This window comes from Acipenser ruthenus, chromosome 12 (assembly GCF_902713425.1).
Source record: "Acipenser ruthenus chromosome 12, fAciRut3.2 maternal haplotype, whole genome shotgun sequence".
Classification (NCBI taxonomy): Eukaryota; Metazoa; Chordata; class Actinopteri; order Acipenseriformes; family Acipenseridae; genus Acipenser; species Acipenser ruthenus.
In genome coordinates, this window is record NC_081200.1 from 32,891,360 (window position 1) to 32,916,480 (window position 25,121).

Here is a 25,121-nt window from a genome sequence, read left to right on the forward strand (position 1 = left end):
TTCAGTGTTCTCTTCCTCTTCTTCCATTCACAGTTATGTCATAACACACATCTCAAACAGCTGTGTCAGTGTAGAGTGATGAGGCTAGCTTTAAATAGATGTGCTAATTGCAGTATATTTTGAACCTACCATTTTAGAAATGCAAGGATTTGCTTAGCTTGGCACCCATGGGACAGAATTGTGTACCGTACACTTATCCTGCTGGCACTTAAACACAGATTGGACGATACATGGTGAAGAGTGTGCATCTTCCCGGCACAGTTCATACACATATTCACACTAGTGTGGCCTGGTTCCCCTATAATGTGTTGCAGATATAGACCGTGTGTCACAGAAATGTGTTTCAGATGCCTCTTCCTGTTTGTAATGTGTCCCACCCCTCCTCCGGGGAGTATGTTACTGGCAGTATGTATTATATCTGAAACAAAAACACATTGGAAATGTGAAAAAACGCCAAGTTGTCAAAAGTGCCCAGCCATTTAATGTAGAGATATCAAAAACACAAGCCAAGTTTTAAGATACCACTGGGGCAACCTTGCCGAGCACAAAGCAAATAGGTACAACTGTAAAACCGATGGGGCCAGGGTTGCCCAATTTATTTCTTCTAACTTGTATCAAAAACACAAGCTAAGTTAAAAGAAACAATTGGGGCAATTGTTTCTACTAACTTGGCTTGTGTCTTTCATGCATTTGATCTGCTTTTATTGTGCCTGAAAAACACAAGCCAAACTACTTTAAATGGCTGGGCACTTTTGATAACTTGGCATTTTTTCACCTTTCCAATGTGTTTTTGTTTCAAATATCACTTTTACTTTATAACACAAACATTACGGGAAGAGCAAAATTGTTCAACCTATATCGAGGCAATGTATTGCCGTTTGGATAGGATAAATGTAAATAGTAGCCTAGTCTGTTGAAAGGGTTAAGATGTGAATGTGTGTAGCATAGCGGTTATATAGTTGGAGTGAAAGTATGACTAGTTAGGGCTCAAATCCTGCCTTATATCTATCTATCTATCTATCTATCTATCTATCTATCTATCTATAAGGTATAAACCATGACGGGCCATGCAGTTCCCATGATATATACCACGCCTCGGGAGGTGATAAGACCCGAGGTGTCAGCCAAGGGCCTTTAACTACCCCAGAAGTGGTATATATCATCGGAACCGCACAGCCTGAAGTGGTTTGTCAGCTTATAACTTGGCTAACTGTCATTTGGGTGATGAAAAATAATTAATATAATTAAAACACATTTTAAATGAAGACAAAACCAAACATTTGTATTGTGTATACATCCGCAGTGTAATATATTCCCAAATTTAATTGAATATAGTTTATTGTTTGCTTATTAAAAATCAATTGCACATGTCTGTTTATTGTGAACTTCTACATCGAAAGTGGCATCTCACTAGAAACTAGAGGACTGAGCACACGCTGATGATGGGCAGAGTTTCAAATGACACCTAAGAAGTAAGGGGAGCAGCTGCCTGGGGTGTCATATGCACAGTGAAGCTGCATGTAGATGGGGTCTGTGTTGGCCGCACAGTGATTTGTGCTTGGTTCCGCCAGCCAGCTGTTTGCCCGGGACTGAGGGTCTGAGTGATTGGACCGTGTGTATGTAAATGTACCCCTGTGTGTGAGCCAATAGGGCTCAAGGGGGATCACTATTTAGGAGCTGCCTGCATGCAGTAAGGGGTCATGTTGTGGTTTTCGTGTAGCTGTGTGTCCTGGAGCTGTCTATCTGAGCTAAACAATTTAATAAGAGAGCGGCCCTTTGCCTGCTGTTCCAATACTTCAGTAAAAATAACACTTTTCACTGCTTTAAACTCCATCCTGTGCCGTCTCCATTTTTTCCTACTGTGGACCAGATACGCCGCCACTATAATATATAGCAGATTGTTAAGTAACTGGAATGTGAATTGAATGCATTGATTGCTAGATTACTGCATTTAATATATCTCATGAGTCCTGCTTTCAATGTGCTCTGATGAAGGCGTCAGCATACCTGTTTTTACCTTGTTTTATTTAAATAAAGTATGAATAAAGTATGAATAATTGACACACTTTTGCGATGTAGACTTTTATTTAGCAGGAATTGCTGTCTTTTCTCTTCGGCGGTGCCAACATCTAAGAAGTGTTTCCTATTTAATGTTTTCTGGGACGAAGCACCTCGTGTCTGATTAAATGGACTGAAACATCTCTGTAGTGGCTTGTGTTTTTCAGGCACAATAAAAGTGGATCAAATGCATGAAAAACACAAACCAAGGTAGTAGAAACAGTTGGGGCAACCTTGGCCCCCACCGCTTTGACAGTTGTGCCTATTTGCTTAGTGCTGGCCAAGGTTACCCCAATGGTTTCTTGAAACTTAGCTTGTGTTTTTGATACAAGTTAGAAAAACAACTGGGGCAACCTTGGCCCCCATCGGTTTTACAGTTGTGCCTATTTGCTTTCTGCTGGTCAAGGTTACCCCAATGGTTTCTTGAAACTTGGCTTGTGTTTTTGATAGCTCTACTTTTAAATGGCTGGGCACTTTTGACAACTTGGCGTTTTTTCACATTTCCAATGTGTTTTTGTTATACATATATTCAATTATTTATTTATTTTTTGCTTGCGACTATTCCATTTTAAAATATCAATAAATTGTTTAATGTAAATGATACAGATGTCAAAATAAGTGCGTTCCCCAGTATATTTCCATGTTGACAAAATATGTTAATTAAACTCGAATGTCCTGTAATATACATATGCGTGGATATAAGTGCCTCGGTCTGCAAAAAAACAAAAAAAATACATTAGGAGAAAAAGAAGAAAGAGATGGACATTTTTACCTTCCTTTGGCGACTTATTTCTCTTACTGTATGACAGGTAGTTACTTTTTTTTCTACGTTTCACATAAGAGTGTTGGGAACTACCCATTAAATGTGAAATGGTGCTTTTGGCTGGTTTACTTTTGCTGCGCCAATACCCTGAAAACACATAAACTATCCGTGCTGTATAGAGAGTCACTGGCAGTTCTCGCGCTTCGCTGTAACTTGGCGTGAGGAACTACCGTTCCTCTCGATACTTTAATTAGGCCATTGCAAATGTTAAGTCAAAAGAGGGCTTGGATGGTGCAATGGGTTTATGCACTGGCCTTTACTACTTGAGTTTGAATCTTGTTTAGGTCACAAGAGACCTGAGGGGATTTCAGGATTGAGTTGCACTGGCAAAGCTTTATGGGAAGTGCCCACCTACTACTAAAGTATTCAAAATAATAAATAATAAAATACCAAATAAAATAATAAAATATAAATGGAATGTGGCTGTTTCTCTTGACCCATATTTATATCACAAACATAAGACTAACATTTCAGGCTTATCTCTGTCATATAATTCATAAATAAAATGTTTTATATTTGTTTACAGTAACCCTTAAAGAAGTATATTGTAATGTGTAAATACAATAGAATTTGTTTATCTGTTGAAGTCCTATTGATGCTGTATCTAGTTTGTTTTGAACTTGGATGTTTGAAATTCTGTGTTTCGACAGGAGAGGGCAGAAAAGGCACAGTGTTCTGCAGTAACTTCCAATGCAGCTCAATCCTGACCTTTTTTTCTAACTCAACATAAATATGTGCTTTGATTGTTTTAATTACAAGAGGACTGACCAACATACAGCTGCATTTAATATAACTGGGGCAAATCTAAACAGACATGTTAGCTATGATATTACATTACAAAAGTATATTATTCTGCCAATGAACAATAACAATGAGAAAGCAATTGTGTTTTTCTTTAAATACGGTACACATCTTTGACAGGGATAATAAAGTATTCCAAAAAGTCACTGGAATTTTTTCACAAAGGAATTCCCCGGTCGTCTTTAACAGAAGGCAGTTTCCCTCAAATCCTAACAGGAAAAATTGTCACTACCACAAAACTGAAGAAACATTCAGGACCACTTTTGCACAAGGGGAAACTAACCGTTAATGTCACAAAACTAGTGCATCTAATTTTAAGATATTTTTAAAACATTCATTCTAGAAAAAACTGAAAACGCCCAGGGGTTTTACTTTTTTTTTTCTTTAAAACAAATGTATACCTCCGACACCATTTTATAGGCACAAATTGCTTAATCACAAAAATGTACTAACATTATCAAAATGTATTGCCACAATTATGTCCATTATGTTAGTAATTGAGGTCAGTGAGGCATTTAATTGAGCTGAGCTCTGACTGACAGCCAAAATTTACTGAGGCTGATACTGCAGGAACTCCGTGGCAATTTCAGGATCAGCCAGATGTGACAGAAGACACCTTGGAAATGCTGACCCAGACTAGACAGTGATCTCAACACAGAGGCATGAAATTCAAAGACAAAGGGAAACCTGAAGGGCTGCAGAATCAGACTTGCCTAACCTGTTACATGTGTTGTATTGCTTTTATAAGATGTTAGAGAGATGAACATAGACACAGAGGTCTTACCTGAATAACAGGTACAGCATGGGTAGCTTCACCACACTGGCTCCTTGCCATTGCTCCACTTTTTTATTGGGGATTGTGTGTGTGTGTGTATGTGTGTGCGTGCGTCCGTGTGTGTTTGTGTGTCATTCTCCATTACCTTTATCACTTTGTCTTTTGACATCACAAGGTGGCGCAATAACACACAAAATCTACCCCCATTGCAATTTTGTGTTTTGCGAAACCAAGTTCTACAACAAAAAATTGCAGTGTAAAAGATTTGAATTCAATTACAAATAACAACAAATATATATACAGACGTGCTCAAATTTGTTGTTACCCCTCCACAAAAAACGAAGAATGCACAATTTTCTCTGAAATAACTTGAAACTGACAAAAGTAATTGGCATCCACCATTGTTTATTCCATATTTAATAGAAATCAGACTTTGCTTTTGATTTTTTATTCAACATAATATTGTAAATAAGAAAACAAATGAAAATGGCATGGACAAAAATGATGGGACCGCTAACCTAATATTTTGTTGCACAACCTTTAGAGGCAATCACTGCAATCAAACGTTTTCTGTAGCTCTCATTGAGACTTCTGCACCTGTTAACAGGTAGTTTGGCCCACTCTTCCTGAGCAAACTGCTCCAGCTGTCTCAGGTTTGATGGGTGCCTTCTCCAGACTGCAAGTTTCAGCTCTTTCCATAGATGTTCGATAGGATTCAGATCAGGACTCATAGAAGGCCACTTCAGAATAGTCCAATGTTTTGTTCTTATCCATTCTTGGGTGCTTTTAGCTGTGTGTTTTGGGTCATTATCCTGTTGGAGGACCCATGACCTGCGACTGAGACAGAGCTTTCTGACACTGGGCAGTACGTTTCGCTCCAGAATGCCTTGATAGTCTTGAGATTTCATTGTGCCCTGCACAGATTCAAGGCACCCTGTGCCAGGCGCAGCAAAGCAGCCCCAAAACATAACCGAGCCTCCTCCATGTTTCACTGTAGGTATGGTGTTCTTTTGTTTGAAAGCTTCATTTTTTCGTCTGTGAACATAGAGCTGATGTGACTTGCCAAAAAGCTCCAGTTTTGACTCATCTGTCCAAAGGACATTCTCCCAGAAGGATTGTGGCTTGTCGATATGCATTTTAGCAAATTCCAGTCTGGCTTTTTTATGTTTTTCTTTCAAAAGTGGAGTCCTCCTGGGTCTTCTTCCATGGAGCCCACTTTCGCTCAAAAAGCGATGGATGGTGCGATCAGAAACTGACGTACCTTCACCTTGGAGTTCAGCTTGTATCTCTTTGGCAGTTATCCTTGGTTCTTTTTCTACCATTCGCACTATCCTTCTGTTCACTCTGGGGTCGATTTTCCTCTTGCGGCCGCGCCCAGGGAGGTTGGCTACAGTTCCATGGACCTTAAACTTCTTAATAATATTTGCAACTGTTGTCACAGGAACATCAAGCTGCTTGGAGATGGTCTTGTAGCCTTTATCTTTACCATGCTTGTCTATTATTTTCTTTCTGATCTCCTCAGACAACTCTCTCCTTTGCTTTCTCTGGTCCATGTTCAGTGTGGTGCACACAATGATACCAAACAGCACAGTGACTACTTTTCTCCATTTAAATAGGCTGAATGACTGATTACAAGATTGGAGACATGTGTGATACTAATTAAAGAAACTAATTAGTTTGAAATATCACTATAATCCAATTATTTATTATCTTTTCTAAGGGGTACCAACAAATGTGTCCAGGCCATTTTAGAATATCTTTGTAGAATAAGCAATAATTAATCTCTTTTCACAGCTTCTTTGCTTTATTCTATGACATACCAAAGGCATGCAAGTATACATGATAAAATAGCTTTTAATTTCTTCACTTTTCAGGAGGAATGAAGCATTATTTCAATGAGCTGTAAGGGTACCAACAAATTTGAGCACGTCTGTATATGTAGCAAACTTTTACTTATGAATTCTTCATCAGAGTAGACATGTATACAGCTGTAAAGAGCAGTATATTTAAAGCATCTGTAGGCCTATACCAGTAAATGCTACTATGCAATTATTGGCATGCCAATTATTGGGCCTATACAGCCTTAAGCTACCCTGTCAAAAATGTCATCAATGGGGTGATTGTATGGGTTTTCAGTGGCCGATTCCAGTTGACTGTACAAGACAATGCTGCTTACAGGGCTTTATGCTTGTCTTAAAAAAAAAAAAAAAAAAAAAAGTGCTATGTAAAGTTCTATTCATTGTACAATTCTACAAGTTCACTCTTGCCTAGTTGCCACAACATTGCATTGAATGTCTATAAACCAGTGGGTACTCAGACAGATATCAGGAGGTGTCTGTTCCACTGTCTCACTTTTGCTGGCCACCAGCTGGTTTGCATGAGATGGTGCCTTCTAATGTGTCTCTGTTGTTATTCAAGAGTAACAGATGTGATTTCTATAGCAAAGGACAGTGTTTTCTGAAGGGAATGGAGGAATATGTGAATACTATTTTGTCTGACATTTTACTAAACAAATATAGTGAGCAACAGGTTATATCAGAATGATATGTTTTTAATTTTACTCTAATTTTGGTTTTAGATAAGAATTTGTAAAATATTTAAATGATGCTTAATTTAAAACTTATTGAAAATATGTTCTGCACCGCTTATATTAAACAAAATGTATTTTTTTACAATTAATGGGTAAATTAAATGATAAAGAAGAGTGAAAGGTCATTGTCAAACATTTTATTGCATTAGTCTTCCTGGTTGATTTCTGATTTGATCAAATGAAATCTAAGGAGCGTGAAATTAATGTTTGCACCTTTAATAATAATAATAATAATAATAATAATAATACAACTTTTATAGCACAGTCCTTTTAAACATGTAGTTAAGACAGTGCAGTATCTTCTTATGCTCTGATAAGACTAGCACTGGCTGTTTCAAATTATTTACTGCCTGCGCTTCCATCGGCGTCCGCTAGTACAGGCTGATCAAGAAGTGAGTGCATTTCACTTTTGTTTGAATACGCAGTGAGGAAAGGAGGGTTCTTTCTGTTTTGTGCCATATTTAGTTTGCCACAAAAAGAAACGTAATGCAATTCCTCGCTTGCAAGTGTGCTCGAGTCATAGCATTATAAAAGAACGTTACAATTTGCCATGGAGCGGCAAATTCACCAAGCTGTCGACGGATCAACAACTTCTGAGAAATAACATAGCTACTGGGCTGCTTCCTCCGTGGACGCCGTTAACGGCGATGGGGATTCATATTTGAACATTGGCTCTATAGTTTAAAGGAGACTGTCCTGTTATACAAACACACTGTATGGCTTTCATAATGATGAAGAAAAAGAAATTCAAGTTTAAAGTCGATTTTGAACTGGACGAGCTGTCCTCTGTTCCCTTTGTCAACGGAGTTCTGTTCTGTAAAATCAGGCTTCTGGATGGTGGCTTCACAGAAGAATCGTCCAGGTAAAAGTCTTGTTGATCAGGGCAATTTACTCGTATGAATTTTCTCTGATCATTATAACGCCTAAACCTAACACGTGTGTATTGATTTATTTGCGACTGCACAAATAATAAAACGCCTAAATGTTTGTAAACAAAGTGTTGATGCCAGTACATGTATCATGTGCTAATACGGTAAATAATCTATAAACAGCAGCTATATTTTAGTGTGTTTTTTTTTTAGTTTTTTTTTAATGAAAACGATACGCATGCAACTTACTTATGTTTTTACTTTTACTTGTTTTTTTAAATGACTGTACGGTAAACAACGCATTCGTGTTTCTGTGGTACACGTCACTCTGTACCCCACAGTGCAGTGTAACTCGTATTTAAGTAGGACCTGAAACAAGTTTATTGTGAATGCTATAGCTACAAACAAATAGAGTACTGAATTTATGATCAGTTGATATTTTCAATTTCAGAGCATATTGGCAGTGGTAAAATTAAGTAACTTTTACTTTACTGCTGTGAAAATAAATAAATAAATAAATAAATAAATATGCATATTTTTTGCCAATGTTTGGACCACCAGTTGGTTTAATATTATTAATAAGCTGTACAGTGCTATGAAAAAGCTTAGTTAGTGTTGCATTCAACAACTACTGGACTACAATTGTAATGCTTTATAATAATAGCAATAGTTATAATACAAGTTGTTATACTTATAAGCAGATATACAGTAAAGTACAGTTCACTGTGGATAACATGTGTCTATGATTTTACAGTGAACAGTCTAGAACGAACGAGTCCATTATTAATCTACAGCTATGGCCAAAAGTTTTGCATCACCTAGAATTTTAGGATAGACAAAAAAAGAAACTAAAACTATATGAACATAATTTAGATCTTTTAGTTAACATCATGTAATCAAACAAACTACAAAATGATATCGCAAAATAATACCGGACGCCATAACAGTAGTTAAATATTTAAGGTTGAATTTCGAAATGTAATTTTTTTTTAATTGTTTGCAAGCTTTTCGTTAAGTACAAGGAGCACTACAAAGCGACAGATACAAATGAAATATGTTAACGTAACATTATTCAGCAGGTTTTATTCGACTTTGTGAAACAAAATGAGTTAATTATATGGGGTGATGCAAAACTGTTGTCCATAGCTGTAGTACAGGGATCTCTATGTAACGAGCCTCTGTGGAGCCACTTCATTTGCTGGGGCAATACTAGAAAGTACCTTAGAAATCCCATGAACATGACTGTGTTGTCATAACAACCATAATTTGCAAACAAAGATAGTCTTTACCATGAGATTCCATTGTCTCAGCATCCTATGGTTGAAAGAAACAACGCCATGCTCAATGCTAATTATTTACCCGGTTTCCCAGCGAAGATATTACAAGACATCAAGGTTGTTAACAACACTGCTGAAGGAATCAAATTTTTCAGCTGCAGTATCCCTTGAACTGAAACCATTGGCATTATATTTCTAAGTTCATTTAATTTACATGCATGTTCTTGACATTACAGATGCCTTTCTAAGTATTTTCCCTTGCTTGACCTGATGTGGGGTTTGTTTCAAAACGACTGAAGCAAAACTCTGTATCTGGCCCAATCGTATTAATGCTAGTACATCACATAGGTTTGCTTTGAACCTTGAATGCCCTTTAAAAGGCTCTATGGACAATCAGTATTCGTAAGGCTTTAGTGTGACCTTTAACAAAACCTAGTCTGACTGCCAGGTAAATGCTGAAAATACTGATTTGATTAAAGTGTTTTCTTCCAAGTGGTGTTCTGTATTGTTCAAACGTGATAAATGAAAAACAACCTGGTACATTTAAACTGGCCCTTCATTTCCTTGCAGTTTACGTTTGTGATAAAATTGCTCTAATTAGCAAAGTGGTTTTGAAAATGACAGGTCTGTTTATAATCGTATCACGACATCACCGCAAGTCCAAGACTGCGCCGACAGTACCGCGCCGGCCATTACAGCGACTGCCCATAACAGCGCTACGACATCACTGCGATGGATATTTCAGCGCCGATAATATTGAGTTTTTAAAATAACTGTATGAGAGGTGAAGTGTCTGGCATTACTCTATTTAACATTCATTTCATTCAAAAACAATCATATGATATGCAGCATGAATGGTATTCATTTCACACAGGAGTTCAGCCCCAAAACAGCCATCAAGGTCTTAAAACTTCAGTAGCAGTGCAGTGTTACTCTACAGTATATTTATACTATAGAAGGAAAACCACTCAGACCCGCAGCATGTCAGGGAAACCTTGTCAGTTGAAATTCAGAAGTTCAGTAATACCATACATACATTTTAAACCAACCGAGGATCACATGGATAGAGCCAGCCTAAGACTTTTCAGTGTCTTGTTTTATAACTACATTTAAGTATTATTGTCTTTTAACTTGTATTGCAAGACAAAAATTCACAGTAGAAACTCCACGCACTGTTAGAAATGTTGGTTTTAATGATTTAAACTGCATTTTTTGATCAATACTAGCTTTTCCAGTGTGACTTTTCAGCATCAGTCAAATAGTGGAGTCCTATAAAAACAAGCCCCCTACAGAAATACTGCTAATATGTTGGCTTCTAAAGACAGTGGTATACAGTCGGCGCTACCTAATCGAGATTGCTGCTTAAATGGGATACAACTCTGGGAGATGGTTCTTCCCAATGCTATTTATGTAGTTTAATTAGGACATCACTTTGTTTAATTGGGGTACAGTATTTTCAAATGTTGAATGGAGATCGCTTTCCAGAGCAGTACAGTGGGTACGTTATTACGCTGTGACTTGCGTAATTGCGTAAACCAGTTGTTTTTGCCTTGCCTCGCCTGTCATCATGGCTGAGAAGCGAAAACGAGTTGATTTGCCTCTGGCTCAGAAGTTTGAACTGTTGAAGGAGCTGCTGGAGTCTCCTGTGGTTTATCAGGCTGCTGTGGCAAAGAAATTTGGCGTGTCAGTATCACAGTTGTCTCGCCTCGTTAAAGGTAAAGAAACAACGCACAATTGACTCCTATTTGAAATGATGCATTTAACATTTACAGGTACTGCAGTACTGTATTCATACTGTAATGTGTTCTGATTTCATTCTTTTTCTTTTCATTTAGAAAAAAAAAACATTGCAAAATACTTCTCTCTTGTGCATGTTGTAAATGATGAATATAAGTGCGACTAAAGTCCTTTTAAATGCCTCTCGGGTAATTGGGACAGCCGCTTATTCGGGATATTTTTACTCGCACAGAGTCAGAAGTATAGGCTTGTGGCTGACCTAAATAAGTCTCTTATTACCATTAATAAAGCTGAAGAAGAACCTGGACGGTGCAAGACAAGTGCATGTGTAGAACAATATGGACAGAGGAATATCTTAAAACCTGAACTATAATGGCAGGTAATCATTCTCCACATCAAATGTAACCAAGAAAAACAAGTGACAGTGCGATTTGCCTTCACATTCCATCATATTGCAAGTGTTGTAAGTTAAAGTATCCTCGAAAGTGTTGCAGAAACAGTACATTCAGTACCCAAGGACATCAATTAGCAGGAAACAGTCTAGCAAGCTTGCTGAGCACCCTTTGATGGTGACCTTTCAGGGGCTTCTGTAGATGTTTTGTTGACCAATATATACAAAGCTGACTGGGAGCTTTCAAAGATCCTTCAGAACTGCTCTTCTTTGTGACACGTGCAGAATGTATCCTTTGTCTGGACTGGATCCTTTGCAGGGCTCAGTATTGAGCAAAGCTTTAAAAATGCAAGATAAAAACGCTCCAGTTCACAGAGTTCTCTGGGAATAAAAATACAAGAACACATTTTAAACATTATTTATAGCCTGCAGTAAAGTGATACAGATGAAGTTCAAATAAGTGAGCCATGACGAAGCAGGTCTCTTTTTAAAATGGCCCTGAATGAGAATCTTATACCTTTACAATTTTCTGCAATGCATTTTATATTACAATGGCTGATCTAACAACTCTGAAATACCCCTACAAGATTACCGTATTCATTCTGCCCAGCAGTAACTGAAAATATATTATCATGTCTCAGTCACCTTGGACTTATGCCCAGACCATTATCTGGTTTAATTCAAATGGGCTACACTCCTTTTTGCAAGCAAAAAACAAGAGACTTGGCGAGGAGATTGTACTTCAATACTGAATTCAATTGCAAACCATTTAGGGTTAAAGAGTGGCAATCATATGTCCGTCTGTACTAAATGCAGAGAGATGCACGTGTGCTTCAGACAATCTTGCAGTTTATTTGTGTATGCCTTTTAAATTAAGTAGTTTTTAACCTGCTGGTTTAGATGGCAGTGTAACAGTACCAGTAGAATCCTGTAGCCTTGTCCACATTTATTGAAACTTTGCATTGATTAGGATTATGAGATGCTATTCTATATGTTATCATTTTGTGTGAAGAGTTATGGAGCTTTGGGTCACAGATGAAAGAATCTTGTAGGTAAATGTGATGATCTAATTCCAGAGTGCTGCACCTTGCAGGCAGTGTGACATTGTTAGCATCTAAATATAGTGCTGTACAGAATAGGATTCCCTCTCGCATTTCCTGTACTAGTGCTGCTCTGTATGTGAATGGAAAATGCAGTACATTCATTTAAGAGGTTTTTAGTGCCAGATAAAGTAGTTCACACTGGCCATAAATTAGGGAATCGGAGCAGAACTACAATGTACATGAGCAAAACATTTCACGTGTGCAAGAATTATTACAGACAATTCTATAACTGTTTTTTGTAATTGTTAGTATACCTAATAACTTATTAGCTTGACAATACATTACACAATTTTACCATCCAGCAAATGGTACCATATTGTAGGATGTTGGTATGTGACATAAATGTATTAGCGATGGTTCCTTTTTCATATTTTTTGTGGCCTGTTCTGGGATTCATCAGCAGTATTTGAGTTGTTGTTGGTTACCAGTACTCATTTGTATGTTCCTGCTGAACAGACTCATTGAGAGTAGGAAGGAGGTGGCAGAGGAATGAGAGATGTGGGAGTGAAATGACCCATTTAAATGAATGATGGGCCAGCTCACACTAATGAACGGCAAAGCAAAACCACCCAGTCACAGCTGTCATTACTGTGTGGCATTAAGATATTCTAATCATACCTTAAAAATGAAGCAATAAATATAGCCAACGTTACCCTTGGGATAAAACAAATGCAAGGCTGTGTTTCACGCGTTGCGTTTGATGTCTCATGTGTCTGGAATTAAACATCTGACGATAGCACGCCTTCCTGCAGTGCCTTATGCTAATTAAGTTATTTAATTTTGTTTTTTGAACGTGCATTTATTTGCACTTGTGTATGTTATACTGTTTCTTCATGCAGGTCACCAGACATAAAAATTCCTGGGACCAAGCAGGTCTGTAACCCTTTCAACCAACTCAATATATAGACCAGCTTGCAATTAACACAACAACCATTCAATTTGGAGATGGCATGAAGATCTCCCTTCATAAGGGCTCGCTTTAAATTGGTGTGCAAAGATGGAGTGTACTGTTTCAATCAGGTCCAGAAAGAGAGAGTAGACCAAAGTGCCAAAGATAATACAAAATGCTGTAAGCCCAATCCAAAGCCTCATTTTTTCCATCTTCATTTGTCATCTGCATGGATATATTTGGGCCGCTGAGTACTGCATTGAAATACAGTACTTCCATTGTTTTAAAAGGAATACCTTCAAACCTATGATCTGTTGCTGAAGCTCACTACAGTGCCACCAAGTTTAGTGTTGGTGTTTTTAACAATTGGCATTAAGCTAAGGACTGTAACCTGCAACAAGTTAGGAACAGAAAGCATTTTTTGTTTTCAAAGAGTGAGTGATCAAACCCTGATATGTGATACAGAGGAACAAGTGGCCTGAAACCCAGAAGCATTCCTCAGAGTGCATTGTAAATGAGATTTGTTTTTACTTTAATTCCTCTTCCTGCTTCACTCAACAGCAACCTGATTCAAATGCAATGTCATTATGCAGCACCCTATCCAGCATGCAGTCATTTGAGAAGTTTATTGATGCAAGAGAAGCAAGAAAAATAGATTTGGGGGGGGGGGGGGTTACTGGTTATAAATGTATTTGTGTGGTTGCAAAAAATGAATTAATGTGACTATTTTCTGTCTTTGATCTTGCAATGAAAAACCAGACTAGGAGCTTTTCCAGCCATTGACTTTTATGGTGAGGTAAATTTAGTGCTGTTGGGATTTCCATCTTAAAATGACATTTCATTCTGTTACTGTCTGAGGACACCGCGACCAAGCAGTACCTTTAGTTGGTCAGGTATAATACCGTACTTTGGAATGCAGCTACTGTATCGACTTTATGAGAGGGGCTGCACTCGCAAAAAAGGAAGATATGATATATAAATAATATCTATCATAATTAAACCACAGATATGCATATGTGTATGTTTACGTATTTACGTGTAAATCAGTTATTTGTAATATTATATTGAAAAACCCCAAACTAATTTGAATATATTTGAACTCCTTTTGTCTCATACAGACACACCGATAATTGTTTTGTTGTTTTGAAGCGTATTACTAACGTTTCTTAATATATTTTTATAGGAGTGGGGCGGGCAAAATTGAGACCTTTACTCTTTAAGACATGAGCTTTTTCTAGAATTTCCTGCAGTGACTCATGTTGCATTGCGACTGAGTAAATTTACTGGTGCTTTATATTGTGTTAGTCACCGTTCCACTGCTGTACTCCAAAAAGATTACATACTGTGTGTTTTGAGTTATTGTGTTGCTATAGTTACATAATGTTGGCCAAAAAAAGTGTGAAGTGAAACACAAAATATATGGGGGAAGTTTATTTAGACACCCAGGGTATAAGTAAGGTTTTCAAAAAAAAAAGAATGCTGGTATATTTACTTTCGTATAAATTCATTACTTAAAACATGATTGCTCTTGGATGATTATTTCATGGGATTGCAATTTGTGTTAGTCTGTTATGCCAGTTCATAAGTAGTGAAAGGTTTGAGAGTAGTGCATGGTTTCATATGTTACATGAGAAGAATTTGATTTAATGACTTCGACTGTAAGACTGGCAAAGTGTTTTTTTCTTCTTTCTTTTTTTTTTTTTTTTAATAAATTTAGTCGTTGCCAATTTTTTTATTTTTTTTTCTCCCAATTTGGAATGGCCAATTGTTTTATTATGCTCAGCTCACCGCTACCACCCTTGCGCTGACTTGGGAGGGCGAAGACGAACACACGCTGTCCTCCAAAGCGTGTGCCGTCAGCTGACCACTTTTTTTCACACTGCAGACTCACCATGCAGCCACCCAAGAGCTACAGCATCGGAGGACAATGCAGCTCTCGGGCAGCTTACAGGCAAGCCCGCAGGCGCCCGGACAGACTACAGGGGTCGCTGGTGCGCAGTGAGCCGAGGACACTCTGGCCGACCTAACCCTCACTCCCCCGAATTGAGTGCCGCCAATTGAGCGCCGCCCCCTGGAATCGAACTTGCGACGTCCAGACTATAGAGAGCATTCTGCACTCCACGTGGAGCGCCTTTACTGGATGCGCCACTCGGAAGCCTTAAAAGTTATTTTTAAAAATATTTCTGTCTATGGGGTAGCATTGGTTGGACCAATCTTCAGCTATCCTGGAAGGTCCTATAACTTATGTATGCATAGGCCCTACATCTTTTACAAATACATAACATAGTTTATCAACTGTGTCTGTTTTTGTTAAGCCTGAATTACTGTACAGTATGTCACTTGTGAGCACAGCACTAGAACAGGAATGCAAAACACAGGGCAACAAGATAACAGTCAGTCACGGGGCTGGTCCACCTCATTTCTGCAGGGACAGTTCAGTCAGAAATATAGCTGTTTCTCTTGTATTTCAAGACATGTAGAACATATCCTTACTTGTGGAAGGCCTACTGTAGTAACTCTGATGCAGTTCAGTTCAGTTTGAAATTGTTACAATTAAGATGGCTTCTTGCCATCTATTTATCACAGTATAGGAGTTGGCAAAAAAAGCAGGTATTCTTGCAGAGATTAACGTCATCAGTCAATCCCAGATGTAACAATAGTTACGTCAGGTTCTTAACTGCCCTCATGCACAAATCATGCTTCAATTGCTTTAGCCTGTAAACAAAAAGGCTTGAGTTTTCAGTTATTCTGCGTAAAACTTGTTCACAGTTAAAAATGACTGGCTTATTTGAGCCTTAACATGGCCTAAATGACTCATTTATACATGCTATTCCTTCTGGCATTTCTCATCTGATATTATTCAGAACAACTCCCAGAAAGATTTGGAAACGCTAATGACTGTTAGTGGAGTGTATATGCTTCTCTTACAGTAAGTGAGCCTTCCCCTTCCCTTCATGACTAGATCTAATCTACAGAAATCAACTCTCAGAGGCTAATTATTTAGAACATAATAAACTGTAGTTAGTTTTACATTTCCTGCCAAATGAGGGGCCACACTTTCGTGTCCCTGCTTATTAATGCAGGGTTGTTGTTGTTTTTTAAATCATTAACAGTGTCTTCTCTTTCTGCTTCTGCCCAGGGAGGTGGTACAAGCTAACTGCGTTCGCTGGAGGAACATGTTCTCGTTTCTGTGTAAAATGAGTGCCAGTGCCAGTACTGGAGTGCTGGACCCCTGTGTCTGCAGGGTATCAGTGCGAAAGGTACTTCACTTTATCTGTTTTACATAAGCTGTCTGATACAAACCTTTCCAAGTAGGATGCAGTAGTTTCCCATATTATTATTATTTTTTTCTTAGCAGACACCCTTAACAATTGTTATAAGATATCACATTATTATTATTATTATTATTATTATTATTATTATTATTATTATTATTATTATTATTTATTTATTATTATTTTTACATACAGTTACCCATTTATACAGTTGGATTTTTGCTGGAGCAATCTAGGTAAAGTACCTTGCTCAAGGGTACAGCAGCAGTGTCCCCCACCTGGGATTGAACCCACGACCCTCCGGTCAAGAGTCCAGAGCCCTAACCACTACTCCGCAGAAATTGCATGCTGATTTAACTCTTTTAACACTGCAGATCTGTATATAGGTCCACTCCACTCAAAACAGCAGACCTGTAAAGTAAGCCAATGCACAAATATGTATACAGATGTACCAAAACTTTAATTAGTTATCCTATGGGAGTCTTTATCTAAAGTTACTTGCTGCTAAAATAGTCTTATTTTAGTATTAACTGCATACACTATAATGTACCTAATGAGTTGACATTTTCTCTCGACAGGAAATGAAAGGAGGAAAGACATATGCAAAGGTTAGAAGTGTTTGTTTTTTCCCTGTAAGTTGGATTAGTGAGATTTATGCATATTCCTTATTTATTTATTTTTTTTACTTAGGATGGATCTGCAGAAAAATGCAACTCTAGTGTACTATATTCCTAAATGTAATTAAAAAAAAATCCAGTCTGAGAGAACTGGATTGTTTTGTCAGATAGCCCTATTCTACATCAGTGTGTGGAATGTCCTTTTATGTGTTACAAAAAAAAAGAAAAGCGAAGAACATTCTTAAGAGCAGCTCCTTCCATAATCACCTAGTGTAATTACCCTGTGGGCGTTCCATTGTAGCTGTTTTTCTCTGAAGACACCTGGACACAGATCTTTTTCCATCTGTATCATCATTATTATATTAATAGGATTTCCCCTAAATGTTGCCTTTGGATCACTTTTTTTTTTTTTTTTATTAATGCTCCTCCATTTTCCTTCATGAATCTTAAACCACAAACCCCAATAATGAGCACTAATACTGTATGTGACCAGTTTTTATATTATGATGCTTCTTAAACAGTTTATTTTAATAAAAAATGTGTTTATTTACAATAATGCACTGCTTTATTGTACAGTACTGTAGTGTATCGCTATTGTTACACACCATGAATAAGTTACTTTTCTCAGCACTTTCATGTGACTTACATACTGTGAAACTTGATCTTCATCATGCAAACAAAGCAATGTGTTGAAGTAGTAAAATAATGTACATATTCAGCATATAGGCCTCCCGTGTGGAATAGAAAAGCTTAGGCTGCAGTATACAAGTGTATATTTTCTTCCAAACATATGAAATGTGCCCTGGGGTGTATGAACATGATGCCACTATGTACGTCTAAGTTTATTTATATTGCTAAACATTGTATTGCCATCCTTTTCAGTTGTTTTAATCTGGTGGTGACTTTTTTCCCTGCTCTGTTTATATGAGTCTGAGCTCTGGCCCTACTGCAAATTTTCCTTTTGATTTGCACAGTTATGTACTGCCACTTCCAGACTGAGTGCTTTTGTTAGGCTAATGTCTATACTGAGTCAGTCCTAGCCAGGAACAGAAAAACTAACAGCCCACCCTCTAAGACACTAGTTCTTACTCCCACGCCATTCTGCTGTATATTTGATACTCTTCTTAATTGGCAATAAATATTATTTCTAAAAAGAATAAATGAACAAGAACGGAGATCCTGAATTAATCATTAGGGTAGAATTATTTTCAAGACAAAAAAGTATTTGACCAAGACTGTTGCTTGTTTTGTTTTGTTTTTGAATGAAGACACTGTACTGTTATTTATATATGCTCTATTTTGCACTTTTTTGCACCTGTGATAATAGTTAGATTACTATTGTAATAGTTAGTTAGATTACTATTTATAATAGTTTATTTTATTTTATTGAATGTGATGTGTGTTGTCTGGCCTTGAAATGTTGATTTGATTTGAACCAAACCTGTTAGTTAGTTTTCAGAATGGCTCGTTTGTCTTTGCCAACTCAGGGCTAATTCTAAATACACAATGTAAACCTGTAAAGGGTTATTCTGCTTGTGAGTACTGTAGCAGTGGTAGTCTGATAAGGAACTTCCTTTATTTTGTTTTGATAGCTTGGGTTTGCTGATCTGAATCTGGCCGAGTTTGCTGGCTCTGGCAACACGAAGCGGAGGTGCTTACTTGAGGGCTATGATACCAAAAACACCCGGCAGGATAATTCCATTCTGAAGGTGAGAAGCTGTGTGGTCTAATCACAATGTGGGTGTAAAACCTCATTTTTGTTATTAAATCACTGCTTTCTTTAAGGGTGTAGTTGTGTTAAGTAAAATTAATTAGTACACTAAAGGATTTGGGGCGGTACAGGGAGAGTTTTAAGATTCAAAAATGCTTTTGGCTGATCATTTATTTATTTTTCCACTTGCTTAGGTTTTAATCAACATGCAGCTGAAGTCTGGGGACCCCTGCTTTAAAACGTAAGTAATGTGTTGTTGTTTTTTACTTCATTTTCTTTAGTAGCTTGCCCATGAGAGGCCTGATAAAACTCATCAGATCATTAATCCCAGGAATTAGAGTCCTGACCCTACTAGCCAGGCATCCAGTGAGCTCCAGCAGACACCTGCAGGGACTGGCCTTTGTCCTCCAGTGGGTTGTAGCTCATCAAGCTGCTGGTTGTAAGAGGCAATTGGCTTGGTTGTGGGATTGACCACAGTTCTCCTGAGCTGTTGTGGGGAAATGCTGCAATGAGGGAGCATAAGTAAACAATATTGAGCATGGAAATGGTGGGCAAAATAATTGCGTACTCTAAAATTATAAAAATAAATACAAAAATAATGAGTACACTTATAACATGAAAGCGTGCCGTAACTGTTGAAATAGTAATAAATCAACCTTTCATGTTCCATTAGCTTAGCGAAAAATACATTTGCAATTGCACACCGAGTTCTGGGGGAAAAAAATTGATAGCTTAAACCTTTTAACAGTTACCATTTGATAAGGCGGAAGTTTACAGGATTCAGCTTACAGGTGGTCACTGTGGTCTCGTTGTGGGTTCATTTCTGCATACATAGTGCTTCTATGAAATACAGACTAGACAGCATACTGCCATATATAGAGCTTTTTAAAAGAACGGTTATATTGTGTGTGTTTTTTTATTAGAAAACAAATCCCTCTCATGCATGCAACTCCAAGAAGTGGTCAATTTATTTGGAAGTCCAGTGTTAGGAAATAAAGATGTGGTGCAAAGGAGGTGTGTCACATGATCAGCAGTGCAGTCAGAATACAAGGGCTATTAACTGTTAGTTAGCTGGCTGCAAAAATTGGTACAGCCAATGATTTTCGGGTAGTAGTTTGGTAACATCCGTTGCTTTGTAATTATGGGAAAAGTGCAGTTTGGCTTGACAGTGGGAACAGAGGTCATTTATCCCAAGGGGTTGCAGTGGTTAGAAGTAATTTGAATTGGGAATTCTAAATTTGGTAGAAGAAATAGGGATTACAAAAAAATATTATTGGAAATTATTTTATGTTTATTCTTTCGGGACTGTAACCCTTTGTTTTGGAACAGTGCAATATTATTCTTTGCAGTCGCCAGACCGGCATTATAAAAATAAACGTTCTGTTTAGATCGTGAACTTTGTTGTCTGTCTTCTGTTTCGTAATCACATCACCTCTACACCTGTGCACTGCAAACCACTTTGCCACAAACCCTCATAATGGACAGAGGTGGTGAGAGAATGCATCCTGAGCGATGAAGTCATCAGCAGATCAGGTTTCCCTCTGGAGGAAAACACTGCAGCAGTGTCGCACTATATGAAATACTGAGATCTTGCTTTTTATATAGTCGATCACATAAACTATCACTGCAAGGAAGACCTAAAAATGCCATCTAATTGCATCAATCTCTGCACCAGATTCCTCCCTGATCTTTTAAAAAATCACAAATAAAAGTGTGATTGTAAACATGTATGCTTTTTAAAAACACTTCTATATATCATTGTTCTGGGCTGTCTTCAGCATTGCTGTTTCTGTTCTGTGCCCAAAAATAATGTATGGGACTGTGTTACTGTATGTAAACTAGTATTATAGCCTATATTGTCCATATAGTGTGACATAACCTAGGGAAAAGTAACTCATTTTACAAAACTTTCTTACTCATCCCAGTGAAAGACCTGGAAAACCTGATTAAGAAGTGGAATTGTAAACTGAACATGATTCAGGGTTTAATGACAGATCTATTAGTGCAGAGGAGCCACTGGGAACACTTATTGCTTTGTCAAAATTGATTGGCTTGGAAAATATTGAATGTTTGTTCCTTTTTAAATATTTAGAAACATTTATTTTTTCATGTGTGATATTGTTAGGAATGAAGACATTGTTTCTTTTCATCATTTTCTCTGTGAGTGAGGGGATTCGCAGTTTTCAGTTCTTAAACAAGCATGCTATGAATAAAATATAAAGACCATAAGCAGTTATTGGGAGGAAAGCATTAGGGACTACCCTCCCACATCTGAAGTCGATGAAAAGTGAGATTTTGCCTTGAATTTTATTGAAGTCTACAAGGTGAAATATGGAAGCTGTAAATAAAAGAGCATTAAGGAGTCTATTTTTGTAGTTGCATGGGCACTATGATTTCTGTGTAGGAGTATTGTTACCCAGTGTGGCTAACTAGGAAACTTGGAGTAAACAGTGTGAACTAATAAAATATGTACATTGAGAACCACACACTCCACCAAAAATCAATACTGGTGAAATACACTAGTCATTCTCAAACTTACTGAACATGACATACCTAGAGAGGAGGAGTTTATACGATTTAGACAGAGATGTTGATATGTACATATTCTTGCAGCTCTGAAATGTGTGTCTTTTGGTACATCTGAGATTGGTTCACCATAACAATTCTTTATAATTGACTCACTAATTTAAGTGTTCCGATGTGACAGTATTTCTAACATTATTTTGTAGAAAAAAAGAACTTTGTAATGTTGCAATAGATTACCTCTGTCTTTCAGTTTTGAATTGCTGACAAAAAATATTAATAAAGGTTGTACTTGTTTGAAAACTGGAGATTCCAAAGCTTTGTTTCATTCCAGTCCTGGGCAGTGTTTGTGTGTGCGTGCCAGTGGGACTGATAACAGGATCCTTGACTAACTGAAAGCAGGGTATTGCCAAGGGCACTGTGTGTTTCCTAGTCAGCCGTTAGAATATTTATTAGCAACGGGTCTACCGTATGAGTCATGAGGTTTCAGAGGATATGCTTTTCAATTTTTTTGCGTGGTTATTTATTTATTTTTTTACATTTGAGTGGGATGTAATCCAAATGAAACGGTTACGTGCCAGCTGTGTATAATGTCAGGCACTGTGTCTCTGTTACTGAGCAGGGGTGGAAATAAGACTCCTCTTGGATAGCAGTTTCACCATGTGTTAATACAAGCTTGATTAGCCACAGTGTATAGGTAACAAGCTCGGGTGTGTCTTATTAAACTCATAGTAAAACCAGGAATGGATCACACTGCTATGCAATGGGAATCTTTTATTTCCTTCCCCGTATTTAAGATGTGATCTTGTGATCTTGGTCAGTGATTTGTTTTCTCTCTACTACTGTTTCAACCAGGGGGGCAAAGCTGAAGAATACTTTTCTAGAATAGAGTTATTAAATCAGAGATTTGTCCTACACAAATATTTGGGTCTAATTGTATAAAGTTATTGTATTTCTCTACATAATCATTGCTTTTAGTCTTCAAGCCTTTTGGGGCATACAAGCACTGATGGAACAATTGCTTGGTGTGTTACTTTCCTTGCCTGAGCGAAACAGTTTTAGGTTTCTCCTTGAAATTGGATCCCTGGGAACTATTTTTATATTGCCTGTTTTGCTGATTCTTTCTGACGCAGAACAGTACTTTCCAATAAACATGAACTTTAACCTGAAAGTAGAAAGTCTCTGGTCTCCCATTCAGTCATTTTCAATAACATCCTTTCTTCTTTGCCAGGAGTGTATCTGTAATGGGATTTATTAAGTCTTCCTAATCCTGCAGAAATACTGCTGTAGATCTTGTTGAATGTGGCAATGCATGCTAGTACTGGATGGGCAAAATGTGAAAAATACCAGATACTGTTTTTATCATAACAAGCTTGCTTAAGAAAACCAGCAGGAACCTGGCTGAGCATATATATTTTTTTGTTAAGCTATGCAAGGCCCAGTATTATATTAATTATTTTTCCACATGATGTTATGTGATGCTGTAGCAACAAAAGCCTGAAGAAAAAGGCTGTATTTTAAAAAAATAATATAACAGATAAAACATAAATACCACAGCTTGAGAAAGCGGACCTCAGACCACTATTCAACAAAAATACAAAACCGATAAGCTAAACTATTCAGGTTAGAAAATGGGTCCTGTAGATGTATTGAGTATAAAAAAGATAATGAGTACAACTTGAATGTGAAAAATCTATTTATGTATCATCAGTGTGTACCTATTTAAAAAAAAAAAAAAAAAAAAAATACTGGTATGTACATATTTATTCAAAAAGTGACCTATTTGTATAGAGTTTTCACCTGTAGGTGACCAATGCATTGGGATAGTCGGTGCTTTCAATCTGTTCCTGTTGACTACATTTTTCATATTTGAAGCAGTGTGGTTTTTTAAAAATGAATTGCAGAAATTCAAGGGTGCCGTTATGCAGATTTGTAACACCCACACCATCACTGTAGGTGAATGCTTTACAGTACAGCAGTGACTGTACCTTTTGAGAGGAAATATATATATATATATATATATATATATATATAAAATCTATATCAGACTTGCAGTTGAGTCTTGAATCCGAGTCCTTGACTTCGAGTCTAAAGTCCGACTCCTTGAAGCAAACTCAACCAGTGGTGGTAGTGAGGGAACAGTTTATCCGACGAACGTTGTCTGATATCCCCAAGGAAAAAGGCACAAATAATAATAATAATAACAAATAAAAATACAAAAAAAAAAAAATTGATTATTCTATTTGCAGGCCTTTTTCAACTTGTCTGTCACTATCTTCTTTTTTTTTGGAATTGGAATACTGTTTGATTGTACCAGAAGTTTAGTGTAGTGTTAGAAAGTGGTACATCGTCAGAATGTGGTATGCCTACCACAACTTGACTCATGTAATGGCAGAAAGTGGTACGATGTCAGATTGCAAGTTGTGTGCTGTCATATTTTAGTACATGTGCAATCAATTACGACCATTAAACGGATGGGATGAACGGCATTGTTGTTGTGTCATTGTCACGTGTGAGGGGTAAATGAAGCTGGGGTTCGGCAAGCAAGCAAACACTGTTAACCGGCCACCCCTGGTATTTCCTTGTTGTGTAGGTTCATAATGGAACAAAAACATGAAGTTCACACAAGATAGATTTGTAGATTGACTCTGCACAGCGTACTGTTAATGTGTGATTCCTGCATCCATAATAAATCATTTCTGTCATTCTTTTTTTGCTATCAATCAGTCCTTCTGTCCTATCAGTCTGATATATCTGCCTGTTTGACGGTAAGCAATTTTCGACTGAATTTGTCAGTTGAATTTATTGACGTTTTTTGCAAACAGTGATGGCGTGTGCTGGGAACGTGTGGAGATTAGAAGCAAAGCACAGAGTATTTAATCACGCAGCGACTTTCTGATATGAATTAAGAAGCTCTAAAATTTAAATGTATATTCCAGAGATTCAGGGAGCACAGCAAAATGTAATTATGTATTTTTCAAGAATGCAGTGTTAGAAATGTATTTCTACAGTGCTTAAAAAACTTAGAACACAGTGTAAAGAGTAGTAAAGAGAAATAAGTACTTACTTGTTTACCAATGCAAAAAAAACTTGGTCTGCGATAGTTGCAGATTGGTTTGTTTGGGGGTGTGTTTACCAGTTGGATTTGTGTGGGGGGTGTTTACGCTGCAACCTAACTCGCTTCCAATTTCTTATTCTTACTATGATTGGCTGCAAAGACAACAGGGCTAACCAGTGATTGGATAATGTTTTGTTGGGCAAGTTTTTATTGTGCACAGGTTTTCTAGTAACTGTAATATTAGTTGTGTAATAGAAAATAAAAAAAGGACTCGTCGTTAATATCTCCTAGTCACGGAGCCCAAATGTTCGAGTCCTAGTCACACAAGGTCGAGTCCGAGTCTTTTGCGGCCGTGACTCGAGTCTGAGTCATGAAAAATGCGACTCAAGTCCCTGTGGCAGGGCTGAAGCCTTGCACATGTAAACCTGTGTATATTGTGGGTGTGTTGTGTAAATATTATACATATTTGTAATTAAAAGCTGGCTTGAATCCCTGCAAGCATGTACAGAATGTGGCCAGGTCCTAATTGAGTTATTGATTTCCAATTAGGACTGGCTAGATGGTATTGAGGAGGAGCTGAGTCACAGCTCTGGGAGGGTTGGTTCTAATTTTCTGCTTTCATTT

At 37.5% G+C, this 25,121-nt stretch overlaps 1 protein-coding gene across 3 annotated transcripts in view; it reads left to right on the plus strand.

Moving 5' to 3' along the window:
* Positions 1 to 25,121, plus strand: part of LOC117417117 (EEIG family member 2-like) — a 33,610-nt gene that overhangs the window by 2,747 nt on the left and 5,742 nt on the right. Inside the window, exons 1-5 of one of the 3 annotated variants that reach the window (XM_034028934.3) lie at positions 7,393 to 7,909; positions 16,453 to 16,573; positions 17,167 to 17,220; positions 18,798 to 18,914; positions 19,111 to 19,157. In XM_034028934.3, the coding sequence (XP_033884825.2) occupies positions 7,764 to 7,909; positions 16,453 to 16,573; positions 17,167 to 17,220; positions 18,798 to 18,914; positions 19,111 to 19,157 (485 nt within the window). In that variant the 5' untranslated portion in view covers positions 7,393 to 7,763. Of the gene's footprint in view, positions 1 to 7,392; positions 7,910 to 16,452; positions 16,574 to 17,166; positions 17,221 to 18,797; positions 18,915 to 19,110; positions 19,158 to 25,121 lie in introns of those variants that run through there. The other 2 variants (XM_034028936.3, XM_059034882.1) reach the window with 2 other exon arrangements.